Source organism: Dinoponera quadriceps, unplaced genomic scaffold, assembly GCF_001313825.1.
Source record: "Dinoponera quadriceps isolate SergipeBrazil2010 unplaced genomic scaffold, ASM131382v1 scaffold676, whole genome shotgun sequence".
NCBI lineage: Eukaryota > Metazoa > Arthropoda > Insecta > Hymenoptera > Formicidae > Dinoponera > Dinoponera quadriceps.
Genome location: NW_014554818.1, coordinates 1,607,885 through 1,634,224, shown reverse-complemented (window position 1 = coordinate 1,634,224; position 26,340 = coordinate 1,607,885). Strand labels below are relative to the sequence as shown.

The window sequence follows — 26,340 nt, the reverse complement described above, 5'->3', positions numbered from 1 at the left end:
CCCCCCCCCCCTCACAATGTGCAATTACTTCGATATCTTCGTGTCGCGCGATAGCGCGCTATCGCTGTACATACTGCATACGACGGGATTGAAAAGTTTAATAACGTTTCACCGTTTAATTCACGGACGCACATCGGCTTTGTATTATTACGGGGACTTTTCTCTCTCTCTCTCTCTCTCTCTCACGCGTGCAGAGCGAGCGACGAGTGTCAAACCAACGACTAACGCAGCGGTAACGAGATAAATATTGATTCGCCGTGTGCTCATCTCGCCGCAATCACACAATTAACGCTACTAACTCCCCCCTCCCCCCCTTCTCCGGTCGTCCACGAAACGCGGATGCGTGTACGCGATTCGCTAATTGCGACAGGAATAAAAATACTTTGTTCGCGCGCCGCTCAAAGCCGCCGCCGCCGCTGCGAATCGACGGTGATTTCACACGTCGCGCATATATATATTCATGTATTCTAACTGTTTGCGGGGAAAACAGTTTAATTAATAACCCAATTTCCGTCACCACGCCCATACACGTATACACGCCGCATACGACGCCTGCACATGCATGAACAATCGCGCTCGTTTGTGTCCCGCGACCCGCCCGCATAGAAAATTTTTTGGGATCTAATTGGGGGGGAAGGACTTCGGACTTCCCAAGGCCGATTTCCTAAAATGAATTTTAGTTGGGAAATCTACGAAGATTCTAATTAAAGAAATGTAATGTTTCAAACGCACGATTCGAAGGGGGAAACACAAACAGTTCCTGTTCAGCCACCTCCAACGTTCTCTCGAAGATTGTTTCTGGTTTCCATTTTAAACTACGAGATTGAGCAAAATATACGAAACACTTGAAGTAGTTGTAATTTACACTTTACGCGCGCGCTATCAAATACATATAAGGTGCGTTCCGGTACTCGCTGTGCAGTAATGAAAATCTACAGTATGCGTAACATAAACTCGACTTTTAGTATCGGCAGTGAATTTCGGAACGCAGCCGTGGTAATATTAAAATCTGGGATATAACTGTATAAACTTGGGGATAGCTGTGGATATCCCAATTGAAATCTGTGCTGTATGCGGGGAAATTTCTGGGAAAATTTCTATGCGGGCCTGGAAACGTGGGATTTCGTCGAACTCGAGCTTTGCAATGACCGCAAGTAGTCTAGCCGCGCGCTTGTCCGGCGAGAGAGCGCGAAGGGACGAACGTCGAATTGAACGAACTGTGGACAACCGATCTTTCACTCGAAGAGACGCGGACACCGTCGGCGACGTCGTCGACGCGACGACGATGAGCGAACACGATGACACACGCGTAGCCGATAGCCGGTAAAAAGAAAGTGCTGACCTAAGGACGGGAAAGCAAGTCCCGACGGAACATTATGCCGGACAAAAATCCGGGACAATGCCGAGATGGACAACGCGACAAAGATTTCCTCGCCGGCGAGATCTCATCCATCGGCATGTCGCTGCGGCCCAGCGGGAGCGCATCCTCCGGTGAGTAACCGCGAGAACGATCGTCGTCGTTCCGGTTGTCACGTCGGAGACACTCGGAGTTGGACCTGATCCGCAGTTGTGGCAATTCGTGCTGCGAAAGCCCCGAGGGCTTTCACACGCGAGTTGACGTAACTGTAAACGCAAGACGTACAAGCTTAAACTGAAGAACCAATCAAAATATTGCTTTAGGTTCGTGTATCTTCGAAAGAAGATGGAAATGACTGTGTAATTGGGATTGAGGCTGTGTCATTTATTTTTTAGATCCTTAAATTCTGCGGATTTTCCGCTTAAAAGTATTCAGTGAGATGAAGTATTCGCGATAATTTTTTTTCGGGTCAAAATAATTGCCGCTAGCTTGTGCGATTTTCCGCCATTTCCCAGGCAAGAGTTGGATCCCACGGCGGTAGAATGACGGCTCCTCGGAGCGAGAGAATTTGTTAACCCGATCGCCCTCTTTGTCGGCATTTCGGAAGCGCTGTCCCTTAAGGCCTTAAGGTCGTAAGGAACGGAACAAGTGACGGTCCGAAGGCTCACTGTCCGTCTGGATAGCGTCAAACGGAAGTCTATCAACTTTCCGTCAAATTCACAATGTTTTCATATCGGAATTAGGGCTTTCGATCCGTTTTCCGAATACGGTATGTTTAAATGTTTAGCGCGTAACTCCGTTTACAGAAACACGCCTCATGGGAACCGTTTTGATTTAACTAAACGTTTAATCGTTTAAACTGCGATACGTGCATATTTGATAACAATGCAACGCAACTGTTTACACGATTACAACGAGCATAACTTTGCATAACTCATCGCGAAAAGAGAAAAAGCATATACGCGCGGTGTGATGTCATTGTTGATTGTCTCCCTTGTCTCGTATAAACTAATAAACGAACGAACGGATGAACGGATTCAAAGTTAGCAAACAGATTTACGCGTTCAAAAGTACGTGTAATAGTAGATCGGAATATTCACAGCGATCTCTCGTCATCCCCCACCCCCCCGTCGTCCTAATGAAAAACTATTGGAGAATAGCGTTTCCGACGCAAGATTAACGAAGTTAGTGAGAATCAATCTTTGAGCATTGATGACAATGATTTCGGGCTGCGCCTTTTGCGCAGAAATTACGTTATAATTTAGAGCAAAAGACTGAAGGTTTGCCGCGCCATTTACAGATCGGATCTTAGAAAAAGACCAAGACTTAACGTCTGGAGTCTCGCGTTCAACGCTGCAGGCTGTTTAATTAATTTGCGTAATTATAATTTATTGCGACGATCGCATGAATTGATAACAGAGATATTACCATCGCGATTAATTCGTTCGATCGTTAACGTGTCGACCGCTACGCGGTCGACTTGGACTCCTTCAATTGTCGCAACAGTTTCCTCACGACGTGGCCGTTAGTGACAATTTCTTTGTAACTCTTGCGACCCGCGACGCATCTCGTCAGGTCTCTCCTCGCCTTCGCACAGTCCTGCGGAACGTGCAAGGGATAAGACTCAGCGGTGGTCAGACCGGTGCGAAGCTGATTGAACAGATTGAAGATGACGCATTCCTTCATGAAGACCTCGGAATCAGCCACTTTGCCGTCGCTCGCGGCGCAGAGCCACAGCAAACTGTCCAGCCAGTCCTCCTCCCCGCGTTCCTCGGTTTTGTAGCTGATGCCCAGATCGTGCAGCCACAGCGTCAACTGGAATACAGAAATTCGGATACCAGTGCTGCCATTCAGTCACTTAAAGCCACCTTTTCTCGACAAGTCACGAAAAATTCACTTTCCTCCGAAACGAGTTACTATTTTGATGTCTAAGAGGTCACTATTTGTCACCTATTTTGCTAAAAAACAGTCATTGTTTCACTTTTTTTTTGTATCGGTGACTGAATGACAGCTCTAGAATACGTCTGCGAAGGCAGCTCCGTGTCGGCATCGAACGTGTCGTTGATAACGCGAGAGAAGCGTCAGAACGGGACGTCGGCATCCGGTCAGATAGTCGTGAGCGGCAATATACGTGATTGAAATATTATTATCTACGTTCACGCTCCGTCGTCTCGCAACGACAACCTTATCGATTCTAATTGAAGTTACTTGTGTGATTTTCGACCTTACAAAGTAAAATCAAATATGTATGTATAAGGCTGAAAATTGTAATTTTCTGTCTAGAACAGCGTACATGACACTGACTATAACTTCGCTCCCCGAGAAATTTAGACAGCGACGTTCCGTCGCGCTGACGCTCGAGAATGCTCGAGATCGACGGTATGTTTTTTTTTCTCGACGAGGGAGTGCGATAAAATGCATCAGCTTACCGTGCCGCGACACCGGAAAGTGAAGGGATTGCCGGAGAAGCGAAACTTCTCGAGACCCGCCATCGACATGAGCTGGGCCGGTTCCAAGCATGTCAAACGATTCTGCCTGAGGTCGAGCCTCTTGAGGCCTCGCAATCTCTGGAAGACCGTCGCCTCGATCAACGTGATGTGATTGTACGAGAGATCCAGCTGCTCGAGAGACGGCAAGCCAACGAACCACTGATCCCTCAGCAACGTTATATTGTTGTACGGCAGACTAAGCTTCTTCAAGCCCGACAGACCGTCGAAGGCGTAATCGAAGATCGTTCTGATGCCGCAGTCCTGCATATTCAAGGACACCAGGCTCCTACCGTGCCTCATGAATGACCGTTCAGGAATACTCTCTATCCGTGACTGGAAGACCATGATGTCATCTATGTACGACGACGTTCCATAGTTTAAAACGGTGTCCAGAGTCACGTTGAAGCATTTCAGACGCTCGAAATTTCCTGCGAATGATATTGATTCTTCGTTGATATTAACGTTTCTTTCTGCTTCTTAGTTTGGCGCACTGGGCCCTAATAAGACCTAGTAATTTTTCTAACATGCATTCTTACTTCAATATCTATAAGTGTATCTACAAGTATAAGACTCGCTGTCTTGCGTTTTGTCCGAAATTCTCGCGAAATGCGTAATTTCTATGCGATAAAATAAGCCGGGTGAGTCTCATTGTCAACGGAGTCGCAGAATGAGGGGTGTTTCGCGAAACTGGCGAAAATCTGGGGCGTTCTCGTTAAAATATCGCGGCGCAGTCTCACCTTCCCCGTGCTTGTTGGTGATGCAGGCCGCGATCGCGGTGCTCCCGAGAACGGAAATGCAGGCAAGAACGAGAAACTGGAGTCGACACATCGCGAAACGCGTGCGACGCCCGGCCGGTTGTTTTACGACTGGCTATCCAGCCGAAAACGGATGCGCGAGGATTGCGAGCGATTCCTCCCCCGCCGAATTATCACGACCGACGTTTCCCGTTTCTCCGCGAACGATACCGTCTTATCGGTGAAACAATTGTTACGCAAATATCGCGGATCCATATCTCACTGATTGTGAAAAAAAAAGAACGTTAATTAGAGCGATATCCTCGTCTGGACATTCATCGTGCTGATAGGACATCGCGAAGAAACGAATGTCGTCGTTGACATCGCGAGACGATTACGATTTTAATTATAGCTTTAAAGTTACGGGAAAATACTTTTCTCTATTTTCCCTCCTTGATTTCTGTCCTAAAGATACGAGAATTTGTTCAGAAGAATTCACAAGCCTGCCGCGTTTATTTATTCCCGCCAAGAAGATGAGAAATCAAAAGAATCCGTGGAAAAATGGAAGGAAAACCGTTTTTCTCCGAAACTTTAGAACCATAATTTTAACAACGAGTTTCGTTTAATTACGATAAGATTTTGTGATATTTCCGAGAAACGCGAATTCGTCACTTCGTCCGAAAATGTCCGAGACGTTTCCTCGTTTCCGATGTTCGAACGATCAATCGCGAACGTCTAGCTGCCTCGTCGAAACGAGAGAATCGCTGGAACCCGTGTGGATGATTTTTTTTTCTCGGTAGGCATCTCGACCCTCGCGAGTTGCGGCGAGGTCGACGCGTTGCCGGAGCTCCCGGCACAGGATGAAGAACGCCTGCAGCGCGCTGCACGCTTGCTGCAGCAGAGGCTGGTGCTACGTCAATGGTTGACGGATCATGGCCTACACAGCTATTATCAAAAGTAAGATAAAGCAGTGCCAGTAATAGGGAACCCTACATTGAAGGATGAGTTTGACTGGATCTGCTCCTGATAACGGACAGCTGAGCACATTTTTTGGTTGAAAGAAGGAAATAGAATTTCGAATTTTCGCAAACCAAATTTGGTTCTAATAACCAAAAGAATTCTGTTTCTTTCGACCAAAGCGCATTTGATTTTCCACTGTTAAGTATACCGACCAAACTCAATTTTCGGTGTATAGCTAATTAGTCGTAGACAGTTAATCGTTATTAATCATCGATATACTCGTGGCTTCTTCTATGCTTCCGTGTCCTTTATTTTTATCTACGTTGCAGCTACACGAAAAAGCAAAGAGGTTAGTCATCAATTCAAGGCTCGTATTCTCATATATATGCAAGAATATGCAATATTATGTGAAAGTAACCGATAGCATTCTTAAAAGGGGAAGATATCGTTCTTCCTATTCTATTCGTCGAAATAATGACATCTGAGCGCGATCGCGACGGAGTCGGAAAATGTATATATATGCTCCATCAGGTTGATGCAAATGGAAGTGATGTCCCTGGAGGATGTATACTGGGTGGAGGACAATGCGGCAAGAGCGGCTCTTGGCAAGGATCTACCGCGGTGGATACAGGCCAGACAGACTCTGCCTATCTCGAAGGAAGATTTGGAAACCCTTAAAGCGGATCTGTGGAGCGCCGTGGTAAAGAACAGTCAACACCAGGACGCTTGGACATGGGGTACTCCACGTTTCTTCTTCTCTCTGTTCTATTTAACTGCGAAAACGCAGTCCTCTCTCTCTTTCTCTCTCTCTCTCTCTCTCTCTCTCAGCAACGAATTCGCCGTTGGATATATACTCGCGACGTCCGACGGAACAGTAGTTGCGATTTCGAGCGGAAGCGAGAAAAAGAAAGAGAGAGAGGGAGAGGAAAGAACTTGCGATCTTTGCGGAAACAAAATAATCACGATCTCCCGTGGATGCCGCTGCACGTTCGTAATGTTTGCGCATTAGTCGGGATTTCGCTCTGAAACGTTTCGTTTGCGCACAGTCGGTCTAAGAGAGAGAGAGAGAGAGAGAGAGAGAGAAAGAGAGATCGCGCTACCGGATCGAGAGATGTTTTACCGAGCGTTTGCCGAGAGACATTAATTAAACTGGCAAAACTAACAAATACCCCTTCATATCCGCCAGGCGGTATGCTGGTAGTTTCCGTGTCGGTAGCGGGGCTGGTTACCCTGGCCGCTATGACGCAGCCCGCTCTGGCGCCCGAAGCGAAACACTCACTTCTGCAGTACGTCACAGGGAAATATTTATTGCCGAGTAACTGCCGCGTTCATTTCGAGTGGGAAGAGCCCCAGCTGGTTGGCGAGACGATGACTTTTACGGTCAAAGTAAGTAAAACGGCCGGCGGGATCAGGTGTTTGCGTTCGCGCGTAAAACGACCGCGGCGGGGAAAATAGAATGAATAAAACAAGAAATAGTTTCGAACGGCGGCGCGAGACGCGATCTCTGGCTCTCACGGCTGATAAACGAGCCGGTCGCGCGACGATTCACACCCGAAGGCGATAATTTAATAAAGCGAAGCACCAATGCGCGCCTTGATGTAATTCACGAGACCGTGCGAGGTGTCAGCCAGTTTTTTAGCTCATTGAATATGTATAATGCTGCCATCACACTATGCAAAATAATACAATACGTAGTACAATTCTAACAATATGAGACAGAGAATGATAAATGACAATTTATGAATTATTTGGCCGCAGGATAAAACTGCGTTTGTGTCGAGGCGAAGCTTTAAATTGGCCAAGAAGTGTCTTAGACCGGACGTAAGGAATCATCGTACGTAAATCTATTTGCAGTTTTATCAGCGTAACGGTCAGCCGTATCCGATATGCGACAAAGACAACTTGATCGTGGAGGTGACGGAGGACCCGCGCCGAGTCGCCACGCTGATCGAACTGGGAGGCACCGACCCCTTAGCCGCGAACACCGCAGTGGTGAAGTTTACCGTCCGCCATGCGGGACAATACCGAATAGCCGTACTTATCGGATCGTGTCACGTTCACGGCAGCCCGTTCCTCAAGAATTTCCTTCCCGGTAGCGTAACTTCTCACTGTCGCGATCCCTCGTGTACGTGGCCGCAACGTCATCCTGACGCGCGCCCTCGTTCGTTTCGCAGGTCCTCCGGATCCTAACAAGACGGTGTTTGTACGGCAAAGTTCTACTGTCGTCTTTAGAGCTGGCATAGTGCACACGATGAAAATAGAGCCACGCGACGAGTATGACAATCTGTGCATATTTGGGCCCGGAGATCTGCCTACGAAAGGTTATAACGTCAATATTACTGAGGTAAGAAGAAAAGGAGAAAACGACGGATGGATTTTCTTTCTATCCATATCTTGCGCCCAATAAAATATTATTATTATATTAATTGAACGAAATATGCATGCATATTGTTTTTTCCGTTCGTCGTACTTCCTACGTTTTCTCGTAGATTAGGCCATTCCAAACAAAAAATAAAAATACTTCGTCACTTTACATATAACAAATCTTGGAGCTATCAATTAAACAAGCCTCTACACACCATTTTCAATAATTAGTAACTCGAAAATCTGGCGAAATGTCTTGCAAGACGGTATATGTTCACTGTGTGATCGTGAAATCTCTGTCCCGCAGATCGGTAACACAGCGGATAAAGGAACTATGATACACTGCACTATAGACCATACTATCGAGCTCGACTACGACTGTCCGAATAAAAGGATTCGGCTGAAAGTGAGTTTCCCGGTGGGCGGGTGTTACCATGCGACCGTCACTTTAGCGGGGCTGAAACTGCACAACGGGGACTTCGATATTATTGTGCTCGAGAGTACGTAGAATACTTGAGAAGGCTCGTCGATGACGATTAATAATATTATGTCGAAAACGAAATCCCGCGTGTTTCACGCATCCCTCCCGTTGCGCCAGGTGATGACGCGCGAAACGTGCATGATCACGTAACTTTGAAGAACCCCGCTTTTTGTTACGGCGCGAAACTGCTGGGCATGCAGGGGGAAAAGTTCTCGAAGCCGAAGAAAGTCTTCTGCTTCATCTCGCCTAAGCAGCTTACGATTAAGGAACACGTGTTGAAATTCTTCCACAAGAGACTCGTGACGTTTCGACTGTGCCCGTCGACCAAGGTAACAGTACGGTTGCTGACAAACATGAAATAAGTAAGACTACCGGTCCGACACTAACACGATCCCGTGATCCATTAACGACGGTTTTAGTTCCACTTTGAGAATTCGATTACCCGACACGAGGGCTACCATCGCTTCTCGATAGACGACGGATGCCAACCGCCCGTCGAACTAATATCCGCGTACCGCGACATAATAGTCGCTACGTTCACCTTGTTCCTCCTGAAAAACATCGGCGGCAGCGAGACCTTCGCCGACAAGCAAGACTTTTTCTATCACGAGGTCCGCAAGCGCCATCAGAAGAATGATCACGAGAAACTGCCGATGAAAGTGCAGCGTGATAAACTGCTGGAGTCGGTAAATACGAAGTGCAGCCTGCTGTAATATCCACGCGCATTTCAAAACGCACGTGTTAATCGCATTCTTTCCCCCCTTCCGTGTGTTCAAGTCTATGAAAGCTACCAAAGTATTTTCCTTCATCGAGTGGTGCCGCAACTTCGAGATTACCTTCCAAGGCGAGCAAGGTACGTTGCGTTTCCTTATCCCGGCGATTTTCCTTCGTCTTCGCGAGAATCGATTTATCGAGAGACGAGATTGTTCATCAACCGTCTCGCGGCAGGCGTCGATTGGGGCGGTGTGCGGCGCGAATGGTTCGAATTGATATGCGCGGCCCTGTTCGACCCGGGAAACGGCCTGTTCGTGTCGTTCGGCGAGTCGCAACAGGCACTGGTGCATCCCAACTGCAAACGGCCTCCGGAACTGAAGTTGAAGCACTACGAATTCGCCGGCCGTATCGTCGGCAAGTGTCTCTACGAGTCCGCGCTCGGCGGCTCCTATCGTCAGTTGGTGCGCGCGCGATTCACCAGGTCCTTCCTTGCGCAGATTATAGGACTCAGGGTACACTACAAGGTAACACACACACACACACACACACACACATATATCTGAGTACTCTCTCGCCTCTCCGTGCAAAATTCACGAATTCACGAGACGGACATAGCGACCAATGTATACCTGTTTTATGGCTTACCAGTACTTCGAACAAGACGATCCCGACCTGTATTTGAGCAAGGTGAAGTATATCCTCGAGAATGACGTCGAGGAAATGGAGCTGTACTTCGTCGAGGAGGAATACGACAATGACGGTCAATTGTTGAAGGTAGAGATCGCATCTACCGGCAATATTACGAATGACGTTCACGATGCTAGGATCTCGATTCGAATTGTCGACGGGATATAAAAATTATTATTGAAGTAACTTTCTAATACCTTTCGAGCGTCTACCAACATAAGAACTCGAATCGAGATCCAGCAGCGTGGACACTGGCTTTTGCGGAGCGAAGAGTAAACTCTGTCGGGTTTCAGGTGGCGGAATTAATTCCCGGTGGCAGCAAAGTCCGAGTGACTAACGACACCAAGCTCCGTTACCTGGACGCCCTCGCTCAGCACCGGCTGGCCAGTTCCATTCGCAACGAGGTCGATCACTTCCTGCGCGGTCTTAACGAATTAATTCCCGACAACCTCTTGGCGATATTCGACGAGAATGAATTGGAGGTGCGTGAGTTTATCCGATTAATTCTTCATTTTGGATCACTCAATGTACCATCTATCTATCTATCTCTATTTGTTTATCTGTCTATTGATCTGATGGATTGATTGATTTATCCGCTCGTTTTTCATCCGTTCGCAGTTGCTGTTATGCGGCACCGGCGAATACAGCGTGGCGGATCTGCGCGCCCACCACATAGCTAACGGGAGTTCCCCGGAATTTCTCCGAGTCCTCGACTGGTTCTGGACGGCGGTGAGCAACTTCACGCAGGAGCAGATGGCACAGCTGCTCCAGTTCACCACAGGCTGCTCGCAGCTGCCGCCCGGCGGCTTCCAACAGCTCAGCCCGCGTTTCCAGATCACGGCGGCGCCGACGTTCGCTAACTTACCTACGGCACACACCTGGTACTACTCTCCCATTCTACTTTCTACCGCTACGTGTGCTACTTGCACCATTTATTTATCGCTGGAGTTTAACGCCAATGTCTCCTCGCAGCTTCAACCAACTCTGCTTGCCTGACTACGAGTGTTACGATCACTTCGAACGAGCCTTGCTGTTGGCGATCACTGAGGGCACCGAGGGTTTCGGCATGATCTAACCGGAGAACCTGTCCAGAACCCATTGCACCTCTAGTCGAGTCTAGTTAGAACGACATTGTTGATTAAAGTAATTATTTATCCACCTTCCCTTTGATAGTGAGAACAAGAAAAGACCATAGTCCTTCTCGGAAAAATAGATCCTGTACGAATCTGTCCCGCCTGGCGGCCCGCCCGATCTATGGCGGCGTCGAGAAGCGAAGGCGACTCTCTCTCTCTCTCTCTCTCCCTCTCTCTACATATATATCGCACGTTTTGATATGTAACCGATTAGAACTTTTGGACGTTTACTTTCTTTGTTTACGCCGAAGACTATCAAGAACAATCTAATCTTCCGACCGGTGTAGAGGACGCAGTTCTACCGTGCCGCGGCGACGTTTTTTATTAAAAAAAAAGAAAAAAAAAGAAACGAACGGAGGATATTCTTCACAAGAGCAATGTTACCTCAACATCAAAATTGCTCAATATTATCGTATCGAGATCTTAGCGTAGTAGCCGAGACTCATGATAGGTTTTAACAAAAGGAAAAAAAAATGGGGGGAAAAAAAGGTAAAAACGTGTAAATTACGTCGACGCGCGTCTCTTCTCGAGCGACGACGTCTGTAGCCGCGACGTCCGTAATAATGACATAACGACAACTGTTACATATACATAAGAAATGAAGTCGGTGCGCACTTGCCACTTGCGATCTGAGATCGTTTTTAGTAGTATTTTTCAGCGCATTCCGTTCGTCAGTATTCGTTCGTACATTCTGCCGCGAAGTAGCGATAAGAAGACCGAGGCGTTGATGATTTCTTATAATCTTGAAGAGCATAAATTCACAAAAGCGACGAATAACGAGATACTAATGTACACATTGCAGCTACTTATCGTTTACTACTCTCTCTCTCTCTCTTTCNCCCCCCCCTCCCACTCTTTCTTTCGTTCTTCTCCGTACTGTTCTTTTTCCACTTACTATTAACAGCACAGCGATTACGGTACCTTCCAATGAGGATAATGTGAGCTAATTAGCGTGTACAGCCTGTGGAAAATACAAAATACCGTATTCCGAGACGCGCTGAGATGCGTCACATTTGTTTCGCGTCGACGCGACACGCGCGATCGCCCGGAAATTGTGAGAAAACGAGAAACACCGTGCCGTATTTCGGCGGGGAAGTCAACCCGGTACTGTAAACGTTCGCATTCTGGTGTGTATTACGTAATTTATTTCAAGCGCAATGAGAACTATGTACTTACTAATTGTAAGCGTAGGACTATGTGGAAATGTAGTAAAATCGCCATAGCCATAGGCAAATTCGTTGCAAGATAAAACGAATGGCCGACGATCGCAAAGTCGTCTACTACGCCTCGCAGTAGCAAACAAACTGGCCGCCTCGCCCCCGGGATTGTCCGCCGGATCGCGCGCGGACGCGGAGTGCTGACGGTAATTTATTTTTATCAGTTTATCGTGTTGCGCGATGGAATCTAAGAATATAGAATTAATAAAACCAGGCATGTAACCAGCCCCACTGTTTATTCAACGGATCCCGCCGTAAGCTCCGTCCGACTTACTTACATTACTTAACCTTACGCTTCCTCGCTTCCACGACACGCACATAAGAACGTACATAAGAAAGGAAAGGGAAAAAAAAATAATTACTCTACAAATCCGTAGCGCCAGCCGAAATGAACGCGACGACGATCGCTCGATCTCGTTTGCGCGCGCATAAAAAAAAAAAGGTCCTCACTAGTCGAAAGTTAAATATTAGCTCGAAAAGAAAAAAAAGGATAAATAATAAAATAACGCCTTCGAATGTGGAGTACGAAAAGAAGCTGATGCACGTCGACTTTCGCGCCCCTGCTTCCCCTCGCTCTTCCTTCTCTCGCTCCGAGTTCCCCTCGTGGCAAGATTCTCCTCTTCGAGAGAAGACCGAAGTCGCTCGCTCGCTAACCGGCCGGGGCTCGTCTTTCCCCGACTAAAATCGGCCCACGCTGATCCGGAAAGTCACTCAAAGTTCGCGAGCACCTGACCTGCGTCCGCGGTAGCGATTGATGCACGTTAATAATATATAGCCGTCGGCCGTCGCAACGTCAGCGCAAGCCCACGGCGCGTTGCCGTCGACGTATTACAGCCCGCGGAATATAGAAGACATATATTCATGCTGCCACTTACCTACGGCGGTAGAGTGGCGCTGGACAGAAACGCGAAGGTCCGCAGGATTGACGCGCGCATAATGCTGCCGGCGAACTGCAGCACCCGCTTGCGCCAACCGTCCTCCTGCGACTGCCGCAATAGCTGCTCCTTCAGCTCGCTTAATTCCGTCCTGGCAATCGCATCACCGGACGTATCTCGTCATTTTCTCGGTAATTTTCGCGGTAGTTTCGTATGCGAGAAAAATTACTGTTATGCGCATCCATAGAAATGATCGACATCGCCATAACTGGAGCAAATCTTCTTGATCTCGCGTGGAAATGATGTGAGCTCTTTAAGTGAGCAAAGCTCACCGGTGGTTTAGTGCTATTAAATATGAATATTACCGGGCTATCGGCCAATTCTATCGATGCGACAGCATTCCTCTTTTCGTACGAAGCCGTGACAACTCTGCTCCCTTTCATCGAATCATTTAGTCCTTACATTTGCGAGTTGTACTCCGACTCGAGACGGAGCAGCGCGGCTTCCCGATCAGCCAGCCGGTCCTCCAGGGAGATCGCGCGCAAGCTCAAAGCCCTGCCGTTGCTCTCGCTGGACTTCAAACACCTCTCTAATCGCTGCCTCTCCGCCTCCGTGGTCCGCAACTCTCTGATTGCGCGAAAAAAAATACATACTTGCAGAGTATTTAGGACGCTTCGTACACCGGTGGGGAGCTTAAGCGTTTCCGAATCGTCGTGTCCGCGATTGGCTTAGAATCAGGGATGCGAGGTAATGCGCGAACACACACGTACTTGGAGGTGCGTTGCAGCTCCTCCTGGGCGGAATCGACGAGGGCCATCTGCGTCGCCAGACGTACCTGGAGCTCCTCGAGGGCGGATTCCGCTTCCTCCGCGCGCGCGCCGCGATCTGCCGCCAACACCTCGCTCATCGACACCTATCGTTGCATGTTTCTTTGTGTGAGAATATGTATTCAGACGACGAGTGTATTTCTTCCGTGACCTTAAGTACAAGACTTGACCACGAATGCTGGCTCTAAAGAGCAAACTCGGCTGGTGAGAATAAGAAATTCCGTTTGATTCGATCGAGACGCAATTCGTGCATTGTCACGTTAATTCACAATCACGTACACACGACTCCCCTCCATAAAGTAATGAGCAGCATTTGGCTTGCAAATCGCGGCCGTTTCGATCGGCGGAGACACGCGAGATATTTTCGCGAGATGCAGTCTTCCGTACGACGCGATCAGCGCGTGAGATTCACTTGCTTGAGAGGCGCGCGTGCACGATCCGCAGGTACGTGTGCGAGCACCGACTACCATTATCCGCGATAATCCGCGATTTCGCGACGAGCAGGAGTTAATAGGGCAAGCGATATCGATCCCTCTTCCTGGTACGGAAGGAGTATTACGTGATATTGAGTCACCGGCGAAACGCGAAAGGTGTGACTCATCACCCGCCAAGCTATATTTCTGCCGTGCGTTGACCCGACGCCTCGCGTCGCGGGTGAATTCTAAGGGATCTTTGAAGTACCACCCGATGGGTATCGCGGTCGCACGTGACGCTATTCAGCATAATGTTGCATCGATCTCGCGAAACACGTGCGGACAGCCCACGATCGTCTTGCATGCGGCGGAGCGTAACACGCCTGCTCTCTGAGCCCTATTACAAGGCAACGTTAATCCGGTTTACTGACTACCGTAGTTACGTTCTGCCTTTATCGCTCATTACACATCGGATGTAAACAAGGAATTAGAATCTGTAACGAACGATTAAGACAGAATGTAACTACGGTTGTTATTAATTGTAAGTTAGATTAACCCATTAACTGCCAAATTTTTTTTTTTAATTTTTGGCCAGATAAATTATATATATGCACACAGAGTTGTGTTACAGTGTAATTATATTCAAATTATGTTTTGTTTCGAGCCCCAAATGGGGATCGTGGCAGCTAATGGGTTGTCGTGTAATAAGAGAGCGGTCAAGCTCAAACGAGCGGGAGGAGTGGTTTCGCACGGGGAAAAATTATTCAGAAGAAGAGCAAATTTTCTGCGCTGTCGTAGTGAGTAAATAAATGTACGTAGGCATGGAAATGGTTCAGCTGTCAAATATAATGAGAAAAGTGAGTTTCATACTTGAACAAGAAAAAACAAGAAGAAAAGAGCAAAATTATATGCTCGTGTGAATGATTTTCCTCCGTGTGTGCGTTACTTTTAAACCAGGAAAGAGACATGGAATATCCTAACATCAACCGAGAAATTTCGTAAAAATCTGCTTCCTTGATATACGGTGAATTAGAGTTAAATTGGGACAGAATGTAAATTAGATATATAAATTAAGTTTCTCTCTCTTGAAAGACAGAGAGAGAGAGAGAGAGAAGTAGTTCTAAGAGGGAGGAAATTTCCATACCCTTAATATTCAGCGCAGAGAACCCCCCCTAGCCTATACGACAAATCGGAGTGTCTCGAAATCTGGACTTATCACGACACGTGTAATTTATTCCGGGGACCGAGTCATCCTGCAGTACGAGATTAAACTATTCATGCTAAGCCGATTTGACGGCCCGAGACGGCCAGTGACAATGTCGACGACGGCTCGACAGACTTATGAAACTTTAACGGACGCGAGCCGCAGACCTCGCTGACGGCCGCTATGAGAAAGTGGAAATAGGTCAGCGGAAGATGTTACTTGACGTTGTCAAAGACGTCTAACTTCGAAAACTTCGTCTAACTTCGAAAGGGTAAAAGGGGTGAGGAAACCAAGAGAGAGAGAGGGAAAGGGAGAATGAGTCACCCACGGTTTGCGGAACGCGAAGGGAGCTCGCGCAGAAACGCGTGGGAGAGTTCACCCCCCCAGGAAGAAGAGGAGGAGGAAGAGGAGGAGGAATAGAAGGAGGAAGAGGAGGTAGAGCAGTAGGGGGAGGAGGAGACCGCAGCGTCTCGCGGCGAGCATAACAATGAGTCACCAAAGCGGATCAATTTTTCCACGGGCGCGCAATCGTGCGGATACGCTATAACGTTAGCGGCCGTTCGTGGAAATTCGCGAGATTCGTCGGCGTTCTCACGCGACGTTACTCATACAGCAGGCCGATTCGTCCTTTATAACGTTACAACGCGACCGAGAATGAGACGAGCGCGCGCGGGGAGAACCTTGTCCAGAAGGATCCTCTTGTCCTCGCGCAGCTTCAAAATTTTCTCCCGATCCTTGCTCATTTGCGCGTCGAGCGTACTCAGCTGGTCCTGTGCGGTCAGCAGCTCGTTCCTCAGGTTCCCCACGGCGACGGATCGCTCCTGGGCGACCTCTTCGACGCGCCTCAGCTCGTCCTGCAGCTTCTCCTTCTCCTACGGGCAGGCGTGTGAATGCACGCGCGATCGATAAGTGACCTGCCGCAACCGATGATGGATTTCGCGCGCGCCCCTTCGCCGTCTCCTTCGCGCTCGAGGGGCCACGAGCGACAAATAGAAGAGCCGGTGGCGGATTGAAATCAGATGGGGGGGCTCGTCTCGCTTCGTGCATCGGCGCGTTGCAAATACACGCGGCGGATTATAGCGCGGAATGCAAATCTTTTTCCGGCAAAACGGCGCTATCGTGGGCCGCGCATTCTCGCGATAACGTCATCCCCGTAGTTAGAAGCGCGTCACTAAACTCCCGTGTTCGTTGCGCGGGAACGGGGAGGACGTTCGCATCATCGGCGATGGCAAAGGCCGATATTCGCCCATCCGATATTATCGGTTAACTCATCGACACCTCGCGGCGTTAATTGAATGTTTTCGAAATGTTTGAGGGACGCGACCAAGGATCTGAATTCGAATCGGGAGCCAATGAGAAGTCACCGATCGACCGAGCGACGATTCTTATTGAATTATCAGCAGCTCCGAAAGAAAGTTGATGTTAACTAATTGAGATGTCATCGACCGTACCGATTTGACATTGTCGCGCTCCGCAATCGTCTCCTGCAACTGCGACTTCTCGCGATGCAGTTCGCCGTTCAATCGGCCGACTCGCTCGTTCTCGGCGAACAGCAATCGGCGCAGGAACTCGATCTGGAGGTGCAGATGCTCCACCTGTTGCTCCAGCTGTGCGATCTCGGCGCGTCTACGTCTCCAGGCGTTCAGTACTAACACGCGACACACCACGTTCGCCGCCCTGACCGTCGGACCGGCCGCCTCGCCCTGCTCCGACTCCGAGGAAGGCGTAACGTCCGTCCACGACCTACCGCTGTAGTAGGCGCTCCCGCCGTTCGTCAAGAGGTCTTTGGACCTGTCGGTGGCTTCGTCGGTGGAGCCACTCTCCGACCTAGCCGACCCACGTCTCCATTTAGATCACGCTGCTTGTGATCGCGACCGCAGCCGCTCGATTGTTATTTTATGTATTACATTTCGCCTGTCGACGGGATATCATAAGTTCTTCTAGTACATAAATATCGATATATTTATTTACTCATATACTGGCAAAATAATGCGTGTCTTGCAATTGGCGGAGGAAAGAGTGACTTTTCCAAGATGATTCCGAAATAAGACGAAGAAAATTCAACCGAAAGGGATCACCCGCTTTTCCGGCTATGCGTACTGCTAATCTCAGGACATTCGTTTGATACTCTTACCAGCGCGTTTGATGATGCGATATTTGAGTGATTAATATCCCGCTGATCTACATACGTTTACGTTTGTTCGTATGTATTGTTAGCTTATTATTTGCTCAAGCGTCGTGCGATTATTCAGACGTCCTAGAAACGACGACACCACGGAAGACTATCAATGGTGAAGCGTGACAACGGCAACATAGGTCGAGCGGGTTTATATTTAGCCCCTTACCGCCGATTTGGCAACGATCCTCTCATTTGTCGCGAGGAAATCTCGACTGATCAGCGACCGAGTCTTATTGCGCGCAATAACGGCCAGCATAAGGCCGAAAATTAAATCCACATTATGTTGTTCCCATTGTTAATTCCCAACGCTTAACTGCGAACTTTTGAAAAACCCTACTTGGGATACATTAATCTCATCACGCTGCGTCCTACGACAAGCTCATGGAAGTGTCTTGCCAGTCCAGTTAGAATTCTAAATGTCACGGGTAAAATATATCGCTGTTTTCTGTAACTGCTGGAAAATTGTGGCGCGTATAATTTACAGCAGCAGCATTCCAGCGATATTCGCGGGATATATTCTCAGGAAAATTTCGGCTCAGTTACTATTTTTTAACAAGAAGTATAATCGACTTGAGTCAGGACGGACTCTCCACAGAGAGACTTTCATGCTACATCGGACCAACAGTTCGGATAAAAATTCTCTCCCCCTCACCTATATTGATTACATACAACACGTGCGTGACATTGAAGCGTCTGCCAGTCGCTTATCCGTCTAAGCTAATTTCTCGCGTCCGGCTTTCGCTACGACTGCAAGAGCATTTTCTCGAGCGTGTGGCTCTCCAAGTCCGCGGAAGCGCGGTGGTATCGATCGAAGCACCGCTGATCCCGACGCGAGTGCGCGATTATTAATCGGCAATTTAATTCCACGCGAACGTTCGCATCAGCCGTGCGCACGCGATCGATGTCGCGTGCTCAGGTGTGTCGGGCAACATTGCAGCATGCGTTGCAACGCGGTGCGACGAATGCTCGCACGAAGTTCCCGAGATCGGCTCACTTGAGATCGCCGATGTCGCCGTCAGCCAGAGACAGATCCATCATCGACAGGCTCTTCTTGCAGCGGGGCGTGCCGATGGCCGAGCTCCTCCGGTCGGCGCGACCGTCGGTCGTCCGGTTAGCCACCGACAACCCGATCGCCGCCAATCGGTAGGGCCTCTTGAGCGCGCGTTGCTCGGCGCACCGATACGGGCTCGGCCGCGGGTGGCATCTTACGGGCGCCTGAACGCAGGGCAGCTTACGTTGCACGCATCTGGGGAGCTTGGTGGCGGCGACGGCGACGAGTCGCTGGCCCGCATTTCGTCTCGACAGGGTAGCCGTTTCTGGCATATCGCTCGCTGCGCTGATAAGACCGTCCGTCGGCCGGGCGATCGAGGATTGTTTGTGCGGCTTCGTCATGGGGACGGACGCGCGGATGCTGGCCGGAACAAATGATTGCGCGAGAGCGATAGCGATCGCGCCGAGATGCGCGAACGGACGCACGTCAGGCTTATTCTCTCGCGAGTAATTTGCGACTGTAATAATAATCGAGGCGATTTACGTCACGTTCTGGTTAATACGATGGACGAGTTAAGGTCGCTGTCGGTCGAGAATTACCTGCCGCATCTCGCTGCGGCGGATAGAAATTATGAATTTTTTGATTATCAACGACAAGTTTTAGATTAGGAGATTGATGCTGGCAATTTTCTTATTATTCATCGATTCAGCTTAATCTGAGTTTGGCGAGAGTCGCCTTCAGAGAACAGAGGTGAGAATTTCCGTTTTGGTATCGCTCCGCAAAATTCGGAATACTTTTAGAAAGTAGAAATTAAATGTCGCGAGGCGCAATAGAAAACACCGCACAGGCTTCACTTCCGTAGCGCAAAAATAGTTTATCTAGAAGAAGGACAATTCATTGGCCCGAGTTTATTTAACCCGAGATACGGGCATAACGCGATCTGATAGTGGCAATGGAATTCCTTACGTACGGCGATCGCAGTGCCGAGCGCGTATGACTAAACGTCGCCTTTTCTTCCTCGCTGTCTGCAGAAGTCTCATCCCGTGGATTTCAGAGCTCGGCTCATTTCGACACGTAGAGGAGATTCGCGTGTGCGTGTCAACGAATTCGTAATGGAAATTCCGGGAAAGTCCGTTCGACGATCATGCAGCGCGCGAAACGCGATTGACGCAAGCGTCTACTACTATTGCCCGGCTCTCGTTGCATCGGAGACGAAGATGCTGAGTAAAAGCGGCAAGCGGAAAATCCAGTTGTCGAGCCAGTCGCGAGCATGCATGTCGTATTACTACGGTAAACAATCGACGAGTGATTGATGAATTGTGATCAATGAAAAGCATCCGTCATAACAGGCACTCGTCCGTCCGAATGAATAGTGAATTGCCGCTTTTCATCACGCTGCTTGATCGTGATCATTATCTTGTCACTATTCATTATCGCATCCAATCGGCTCCACCAATCGGCTCGCAACGGTCGTTCCGCAAGGAGATCACGACTGGACTTTATCGATTTCTTTTGCTCTTGAGGAAAAAAAGTAGAACAATTGAATCGTTCCAGTTAATTGCGTGAGCGAGGAAACACGTTTCTAAACACCTCAGTCATAGTCCGCGTCTTTGAACCGCCGCATTAGTACGCAAAGTTATTCCGCCACATTCATGATTGAAAGCACACACGTGATCTCGACTCACGTCGTTAATAGTGAAGAGACGATAACTCTGCATTTTGTTTCTTTATCTCAGCCCGATTACGCGCGAATCTTGATTAATCTTCATTTTTGTTTACTACGGTTTTAAAGTTTCGGAAAAATACCCGTTTTTCCTCTATTTTCAGTTTTAATACTGACGATATGAAAATTTCTCCGGAAAAATTCACTTGTGCTCAATTAAAACCAGCCATACATACTTCTTTTCCATAAAGAACTGTGTAGAAGAATGGGGAAAAACGGGACTTTCTCTTTAAACCTATAATTATGTGCATTTCACATTGGTCATAGAAACATGCCAGCGATCGATCTGACATCGAACGTCGCGAAAAAGAGCGACGGTCAATTTACAATATTACAATAATTTAAAACATTAGTTGATCGTTGCACGAGCGCGCGTTCATTAAGTAAATGTCGCCGCGAGTGACCTTGCGCGCGCGCCAGCTTCTAAGAAAAAGATCGACAGAGAAGTCGAAAGCATATCTATCGTTCCATCGCGCCATCAGATGGCGCATGCGCGCAACACCCAACAACGTTCAGACGGCTCGAGCGTTGTTCGGAGGCGCGCGACGCGCCGTTCGACAGCGCTTACATTCATAAAGGTAAATTTCCCATTTTCCCCGATTACCGAACTACACGAGGGCTAAGTCGGCTCGTGTGCCAGCGAAAATTCGCGCGATCACGAGTCCCAAAGTGATCCAAGATCCGATGATTTCTCAGTCTTCGCTCGTGAGCGCTGTGAACTGCTCTTTCGAAAAGAACCCGAAACGATAGATCGCTTCGAAGCGATCCTCAAGGTAACGCACTCGTATCGATCTTTCGATTCTTTCTTTCACCGGCAAGCATTGAAGGTTAATGCCAAGTAGATACCTTGCCGCCAATAACAAAGAGAATGTTCAAAGAACAAAGAAAGGAGAATGATCCGAAGTCTCGAATCTAATGAGGAAACGAGTGGCGACGCACGGCTTATTCTCTGATGCGAGCAAGACGAAAGTTTCTGATGCCACACGAGTCCGAGAAAAGGAGGTATTATTTATTGAAAAGAAAATGGAAAACGAAAAAGAGAGAGAGAGACAACGTTCGCAGCGTCGTACGACAGCGGCTGCGAAGTGCGCACGCTCGCTCTCGACCCTACGCCTTCGGTCGGTCGGTCAGTCAGTCAGCCAGCAAGCTTGAGTCACTCAGTCTCGATAGGATCGCCTGTTGGGTGATACGCGCCGGCGACACGCTCCTGGCGCACGGCGCAGTAACACGCGCGGGCATAGCGACGGGAGCGCTCGCGCGCGCGCGCGACCTCGATCGCGTGTAATTCCGCGTAGTGGTGTGCCTCCGGCTATTTTTTCCTACTTGCCTGGCTGTCCCGCGAGGGAAAACGCGCCTTTTTCCCCGTCCGGAGAAAAGGATCTCGCAGGAGGAGAGAAACCGCTCGCTGTGCGCATCCAGTTTGTTCCGCGATTCGCCTATTATGAACGCAGCGCGCACCGCGTGAGAGCGCGCAGTGCTGAATCCGAGAGCGAGAGAGAGAGCACCTTACCATGTTGATCCGTGCAGCAGGCAAGTGTATCTATTACTGTCTCTCTCTTTCTGCACATCTGTCTCTCTTTATCTCTCTCTCTCTCTCTCGTTTTCCCCTCTATCTCTTTTCACTTCCATCTCGCTCCTCCTGTCTCTCTGTCCCGTCACATTGTCCTACGATAGTTTAATTATAGCCACGCGGCCTGTACGAGCCTAGGCTCTCCCAAAATAATGATTGGATCAGCGTTGCATCCCTCCTCGCGCTTCTCCTCTCCCCCGGGACACTTGCCCGCAGTGTTTCTGGACGTGCCCTCACGTACGAACAGCTGTCGTTCCGGGATTCGCAGACTGTGTCCGTGGAAACTGCTTTCCAACGCAGATGTTGACTTGGGTACACCGTTCTTCCGATCATGCTCGCCGGAGCACAGCCATGCGTATATCGCTGCGATACCGCATATCGATGCATAAACTCAATTGTCTGTTCAAGCATCGGATACACGTTAGGGATTATTTAGAGAGTGTTTACCTTTCCAAGAAGATCCCAGGAAGATAACGAGAGACAAGGGCCCGTATTCTGAACATTTTTTTTATCGATAAAGGTATCTCTAAGAGTGGTTTAGGAAGTCCACTCAATTGGCCAAGAAGCCACAGTTTTGAGGCGCTTTTATCGATAAAAGAGAATTCAGAATACGGTCAAAGGTTACCCTTTTCGATAGATTAACACAGTAGCAGCAGATAGAACGGTTGTTACCCTTACTTTATCTTTTATGAGTTTTACAACACATCTCGTATCTCCTGAGAGAAACTAATAAACGAGTTCTCCTATTGGACTGTGGATGTGTTTCGAACTTATGAAAAGGAAAAAAAGTGTCACAATCTTTCTGTCCATCAATTTATAGGTCAAATTTCCCACTCTGCTCTCCCTAGCGATATAAAATGCGTCACAAACTCTAGATACTCAAATTGCCTGTATTACTTCACACGTGTTCACTGATCAATCATTTGTATCTTAGATGGCTGAAAGTCGTTATACCGAACATTGATAGTCATGGAACAGTATAATAACATGACCAGTGAAAATATCAACATAAGTGATATCCGTGAGTATCAATAATACGTGTGCATTTTCACATGCTTGTGATTGCAATAATGCATTGTGGCGTATCTAACGAAATATGCTTGTCAGTCGAGGTCATCCAAACTACTGATCCTGGTTCCATGGCGACCATAACCATGGATAATGAACAGCCGTACGTTAAAATCATCGAGCAGCCTGCCAGTAAGGCGCTTCGATTTCGCTATGAGTGCGAAGGCAGATCCGCTGGCAGCATACCTGGTGCCAACAGTACACCGGAGAACAAAACTTTCCCCAGTATACGAGTAAGTGACAATTATCCGATAACTCTCGGTCGCTCCTCCCGCATACTTACGATATTTCCGCAGATTATAGGTTACAAAGGTCGCGCTATGGTGGTTGTATCTTGCGTGACGAAAGACGCGCCATACCGACCTCATCCTCACAATCTTGTCGGCAAGGAGGTGTGCAAGCAGGGCGTTTGTACAGTGGAAGTTCCAGCGGGCAATATGATCGTGACCTTTTCGAACCTGGGCATTCAGTGTGTAAAGAAGAAGGACATCGAAGAAGCGCTGAAAGTGCGCGAGGAGTTGCGCGTGGATCCATTTCGAAGTACGTAGCCGTTTCCCCCGTCGAGTTTGTGTGTTAAAACCGATCACTAAGATTCCCCATCGTCACAGCTGGCTTCGAGCACAAGAAACAGCCGACTAACATAGATCTCAACGCGGTGAGGTTGTGCTTCCAAGTCTTCTTGGAAGGCTCGCGGAAAGGGAAATTCACCAAGCCACTGGCGCCAATCGTTTCCGACCCAATTTACGACAAGAGTACGTATAACGTGTCTTGATTCGCGATCAAAACATCCGCTCACGGTGCGTGCTGCTTATGCGCGTTTCAGAAGCGATGTCCGATCTCGTGATCTGCAAGCTGAGCCACTGTAGCGCGCCGGTGGCCGGCGGTATGGAGATGATATTACTGTGCGAGAAAGTCGCGAAGGAGGACATACAAGTGAGATTCTTCGAGGAGGACGACGGGCAACTACTCTGGGAGGGATTCGGTGACTTCCAGCCGACGCATGTACATAAACAAGTACGTGAACGATCGTTACTCGCGGGCAATTAATTCCACCAGCGTTCGCGGTACACACTACGCGTCATACATGCCGTTGCATCTAGGGTTACGCAATTTTCGACCTTTTATGCGAGCGAGTCTGAAAATCACCTCGGCGCAGAATGCTAAGACGATGTTTTACGCCCTAAATCTTCATCTAAATGATCACGCGCTTACTTTTTTCTTATTATACAACCGTCATCAGTCACCACCGGCAGGAACGGCTTTCCAGTTTCTCAGACCTCGTCCACACTTGAGACACACGAAACAGTTATGCGTTATTTACGAACAAAGACCACTGTCTTAAATCGATAAGTCAGCTATTCCGCTAAGGTCCCGATCTAGGAAACGATGAAGGCATACGCGAGACGCAACGTGTGTACCTCGCGGGCGCCTGTGTTACAACGATCACACTAACGTCTCCTCGCAGACGGCGATCGCGTTCAGGACGCCCACCTACCGCATGCAGCAAGTGGAGCAGCCGGTGCAGGTGCACATCCAGCTGAAGAGGCCGTCGGACGGCGCGACGAGCGAACCGCTGCCCTTCCAGATGCTGCCGCTGGGTACAGGTAGGCCCGCCTTCTGGTCTTTGCGGAAAGCATTCGCCAGGAAGAAGGCGGATTACAGCACCTTCAGTAAAATCCTGGCTACCGAGACCGCCCTGCTTTCCAATGTTTCCGCGCCGAGATTCCCGCGTAATATCGACGAGTTCAATAACAACGATCTCGACGCGAAGAGATCGCACGGCAAGATCTCGGCGTTGCGCGCCCTGAACGACCTCTACAACGTGAGGAATCACACGGACGCGTGTAACGGCGACCTGAAGGCGCTGATCAGTCCCGCGCAGAGCGTAGACCACCAGACCGCGAAGGGTGGGACCGTGTTAGATTACGAGAACAACGAAGTGACAGTAATTCCCGAGAATTGCCGCGGCGCGGAGAACAACATCGGCAAACTGTACGCGCCGCTCGCCGACAATAATCTGGAGAACGAGACGTTCACAGCCGTTTACAACAAGCCGGGGATCGAAGTGCCTCCTCACGCGAAGCCCGACGAAGCGTTCGCGTCGAAAGATCCGGCCAAGATCGGCGGCAACTCGAGGTCCGACTGGTTCGACTACTCGGAGATCGGCAAGTGGGTGCAGAAGGGACAGGCGTGCCTGAAGGAGAAGACGAGCAACGAGACGACGGAGCTGAAGGCCGACGAGACGGAGGGCGGCAACCGATCCTTCAACGAGTTCCTGTCGCAGGTGGCCGAGCTCGACCAGATCTACGCCGACACGCACACCAAGTTGGTGCAAGCGGCTCTGGTGGAGCCGACCAGCGTTCATCCGCAATCGATGGACGTGGACGTATGCGACAACCAGACCTACACCAGCCTGCAGATGGCCATGAAGAATCCGATCGAGCTGTTCGACATCGTCGACGATCGGAAGTACGAGGACATAGCCGTGCCGAAGCAGGACGCCGAGGTACCCGTCTCGCCGCCGCCGCCGCCGCCACCGCCGACGACGACGACGACGACGTTGGCCGCCAAGAGAGACGTGACGCGCGAAGCGGAGGAACGGCTGCCGCCTTTACCTCCGAAGCGAATACGCAAGATGCCGTCGATGCCGCTCCTGCCGCGGCCGATATCCGCGCAAACGCTCGACTCCTCCGAGGCGCCGCACAAGAACCTGCCGTCCCTGCCCGACACCCTGGCCAAGCACTCGAAGCAGGGACTCTTCTCCAAGCTGTTCGCGAAGAAGAGCAAGAAGGACAAGTGCTCGACGCCGAATCTAAGCATGGACAGCGACTCCTCGCTCAACACCTCGTACTCCTCGCCGAAGAGCTCCTCGCAGCTGCCGCGTCCCAGTATGACCAGCGTCACGAGCGTCAAGTCCCTGAGACTGGACGACGAGGACGAGGACGGGACGCCGCCGTACGGCGCGGATCTCACCGAGGCCGAGCATTACGCTCTGTACACGACGATGGCGCCGCACGCGACCGCCTCCGAGTTCGACGAGTTGTCCTTCTACTACAGTCTGGTCGAGGGCGGGAAGATACTGACGGAGGGGAAGGAGACCAGCCCGGCCCAGACCTAGGAGGCCCTCCGTTCTTTCCGTTCGCTCACCCCCGTTTTCTTAGCATACTGCCAAGTTGAACGTAACGCCCGATTATAGGGTGTCTATTGTTGTTCTCTCCGTTCGCTCCGGCGATTCTCGCGGAGCGTGAGAGGTGTTGTGTTGCATTGCAGTTTATAACCCTCGATTGATTACTGTCACTTCTGTTGTCGAGCGTAGAGACGAGTCGCGCGCTCTATAACGTGTCTGCGTGTCTA

At 49.4% G+C, this 26,340-nt stretch overlaps 3 protein-coding genes across 7 annotated transcripts in view; 2 read left to right on the top strand and 1 right to left on the bottom strand.

The window, feature by feature from the left end:
* Positions 1–12,362, top strand: part of LOC106742170 (apoptosis-resistant E3 ubiquitin protein ligase 1) — a 25,255-nt gene extending 12,893 nt beyond the window's left edge. Inside the window, exons 2-16 of one of the 3 annotated variants that reach the window (XM_014614866.1) lie at positions 1,246–1,491; positions 5,381–5,537; positions 6,072–6,277; positions 6,727–6,926; positions 7,395–7,632; positions 7,715–7,884; positions 8,212–8,404; positions 8,503–8,714; positions 8,805–9,071; positions 9,163–9,238; positions 9,334–9,623; positions 9,748–9,873; positions 10,080–10,268; positions 10,405–10,667; positions 10,759–12,362. In XM_014614866.1, the coding sequence (XP_014470352.1) occupies positions 1,377–1,491; positions 5,381–5,537; positions 6,072–6,277; positions 6,727–6,926; positions 7,395–7,632; positions 7,715–7,884; positions 8,212–8,404; positions 8,503–8,714; positions 8,805–9,071; positions 9,163–9,238; positions 9,334–9,623; positions 9,748–9,873; positions 10,080–10,268; positions 10,405–10,667; positions 10,759–10,861 (2,805 nt within the window). In that variant the 5' untranslated portion in view covers positions 1,246–1,376 and the 3' untranslated portion in view covers positions 10,862–12,362. Of the gene's footprint in view, positions 1–338; positions 1,492–5,380; positions 5,538–6,071; positions 6,278–6,726; positions 6,927–7,394; positions 7,633–7,714; positions 7,885–8,211; positions 8,405–8,502; positions 8,715–8,804; positions 9,072–9,162; positions 9,239–9,333; positions 9,624–9,747; positions 9,874–10,079; positions 10,269–10,404; positions 10,668–10,758 lie in introns of those variants that run through there. The other 2 variants (XM_014614867.1, XM_014614868.1) reach the window with 2 other exon arrangements.
* Positions 4,188–19,026, bottom strand: LOC106742108 (dynactin subunit 1). Its single transcript, XM_014614741.1, has 7 exons — positions 18,629–19,026; positions 16,907–17,282; positions 16,136–16,327; positions 13,782–13,924; positions 13,474–13,638; positions 13,012–13,162; positions 4,188–4,274 (listed from the first exon to the last, which is right to left on the bottom strand). Exons 1-6 carry the CDS (start codon positions 19,024–19,026, stop codon positions 13,012–13,014), a joined length of 1,425 nt encoding a protein of 474 aa, XP_014470227.1. The 3' UTR covers positions 4,188–4,274.
* Positions 19,027–21,500: 2,474 nt separating this feature from the next.
* On the top strand, positions 21,501–26,125 carry LOC106742135 (embryonic polarity protein dorsal-like). 3 transcript variants are annotated; one of them, XM_014614805.1, is made up of 7 exons: positions 21,501–21,755; positions 22,853–22,939; positions 23,026–23,219; positions 23,283–23,526; positions 23,595–23,738; positions 23,810–24,000; positions 24,452–26,125. In XM_014614805.1, exons 2-7 carry the CDS (start codon positions 22,888–22,890, stop codon positions 26,102–26,104), a joined length of 2,478 nt encoding a protein of 825 aa, XP_014470291.1. In that variant the 5' UTR covers positions 21,501–21,755; positions 22,853–22,887; the 3' UTR covers positions 26,105–26,125. The 3 variants fall into 3 exon arrangements, with proteins under 3 accessions (XP_014470291.1, XP_014470289.1, XP_014470290.1); XM_014614803.1 differs by having other exon boundaries at positions 21,501–21,878; XM_014614804.1 differs by lacking the exon at positions 21,501–21,755 and adding an exon at positions 22,013–22,230.
* Positions 26,126–26,340: the final 215 nt, after the last annotated feature.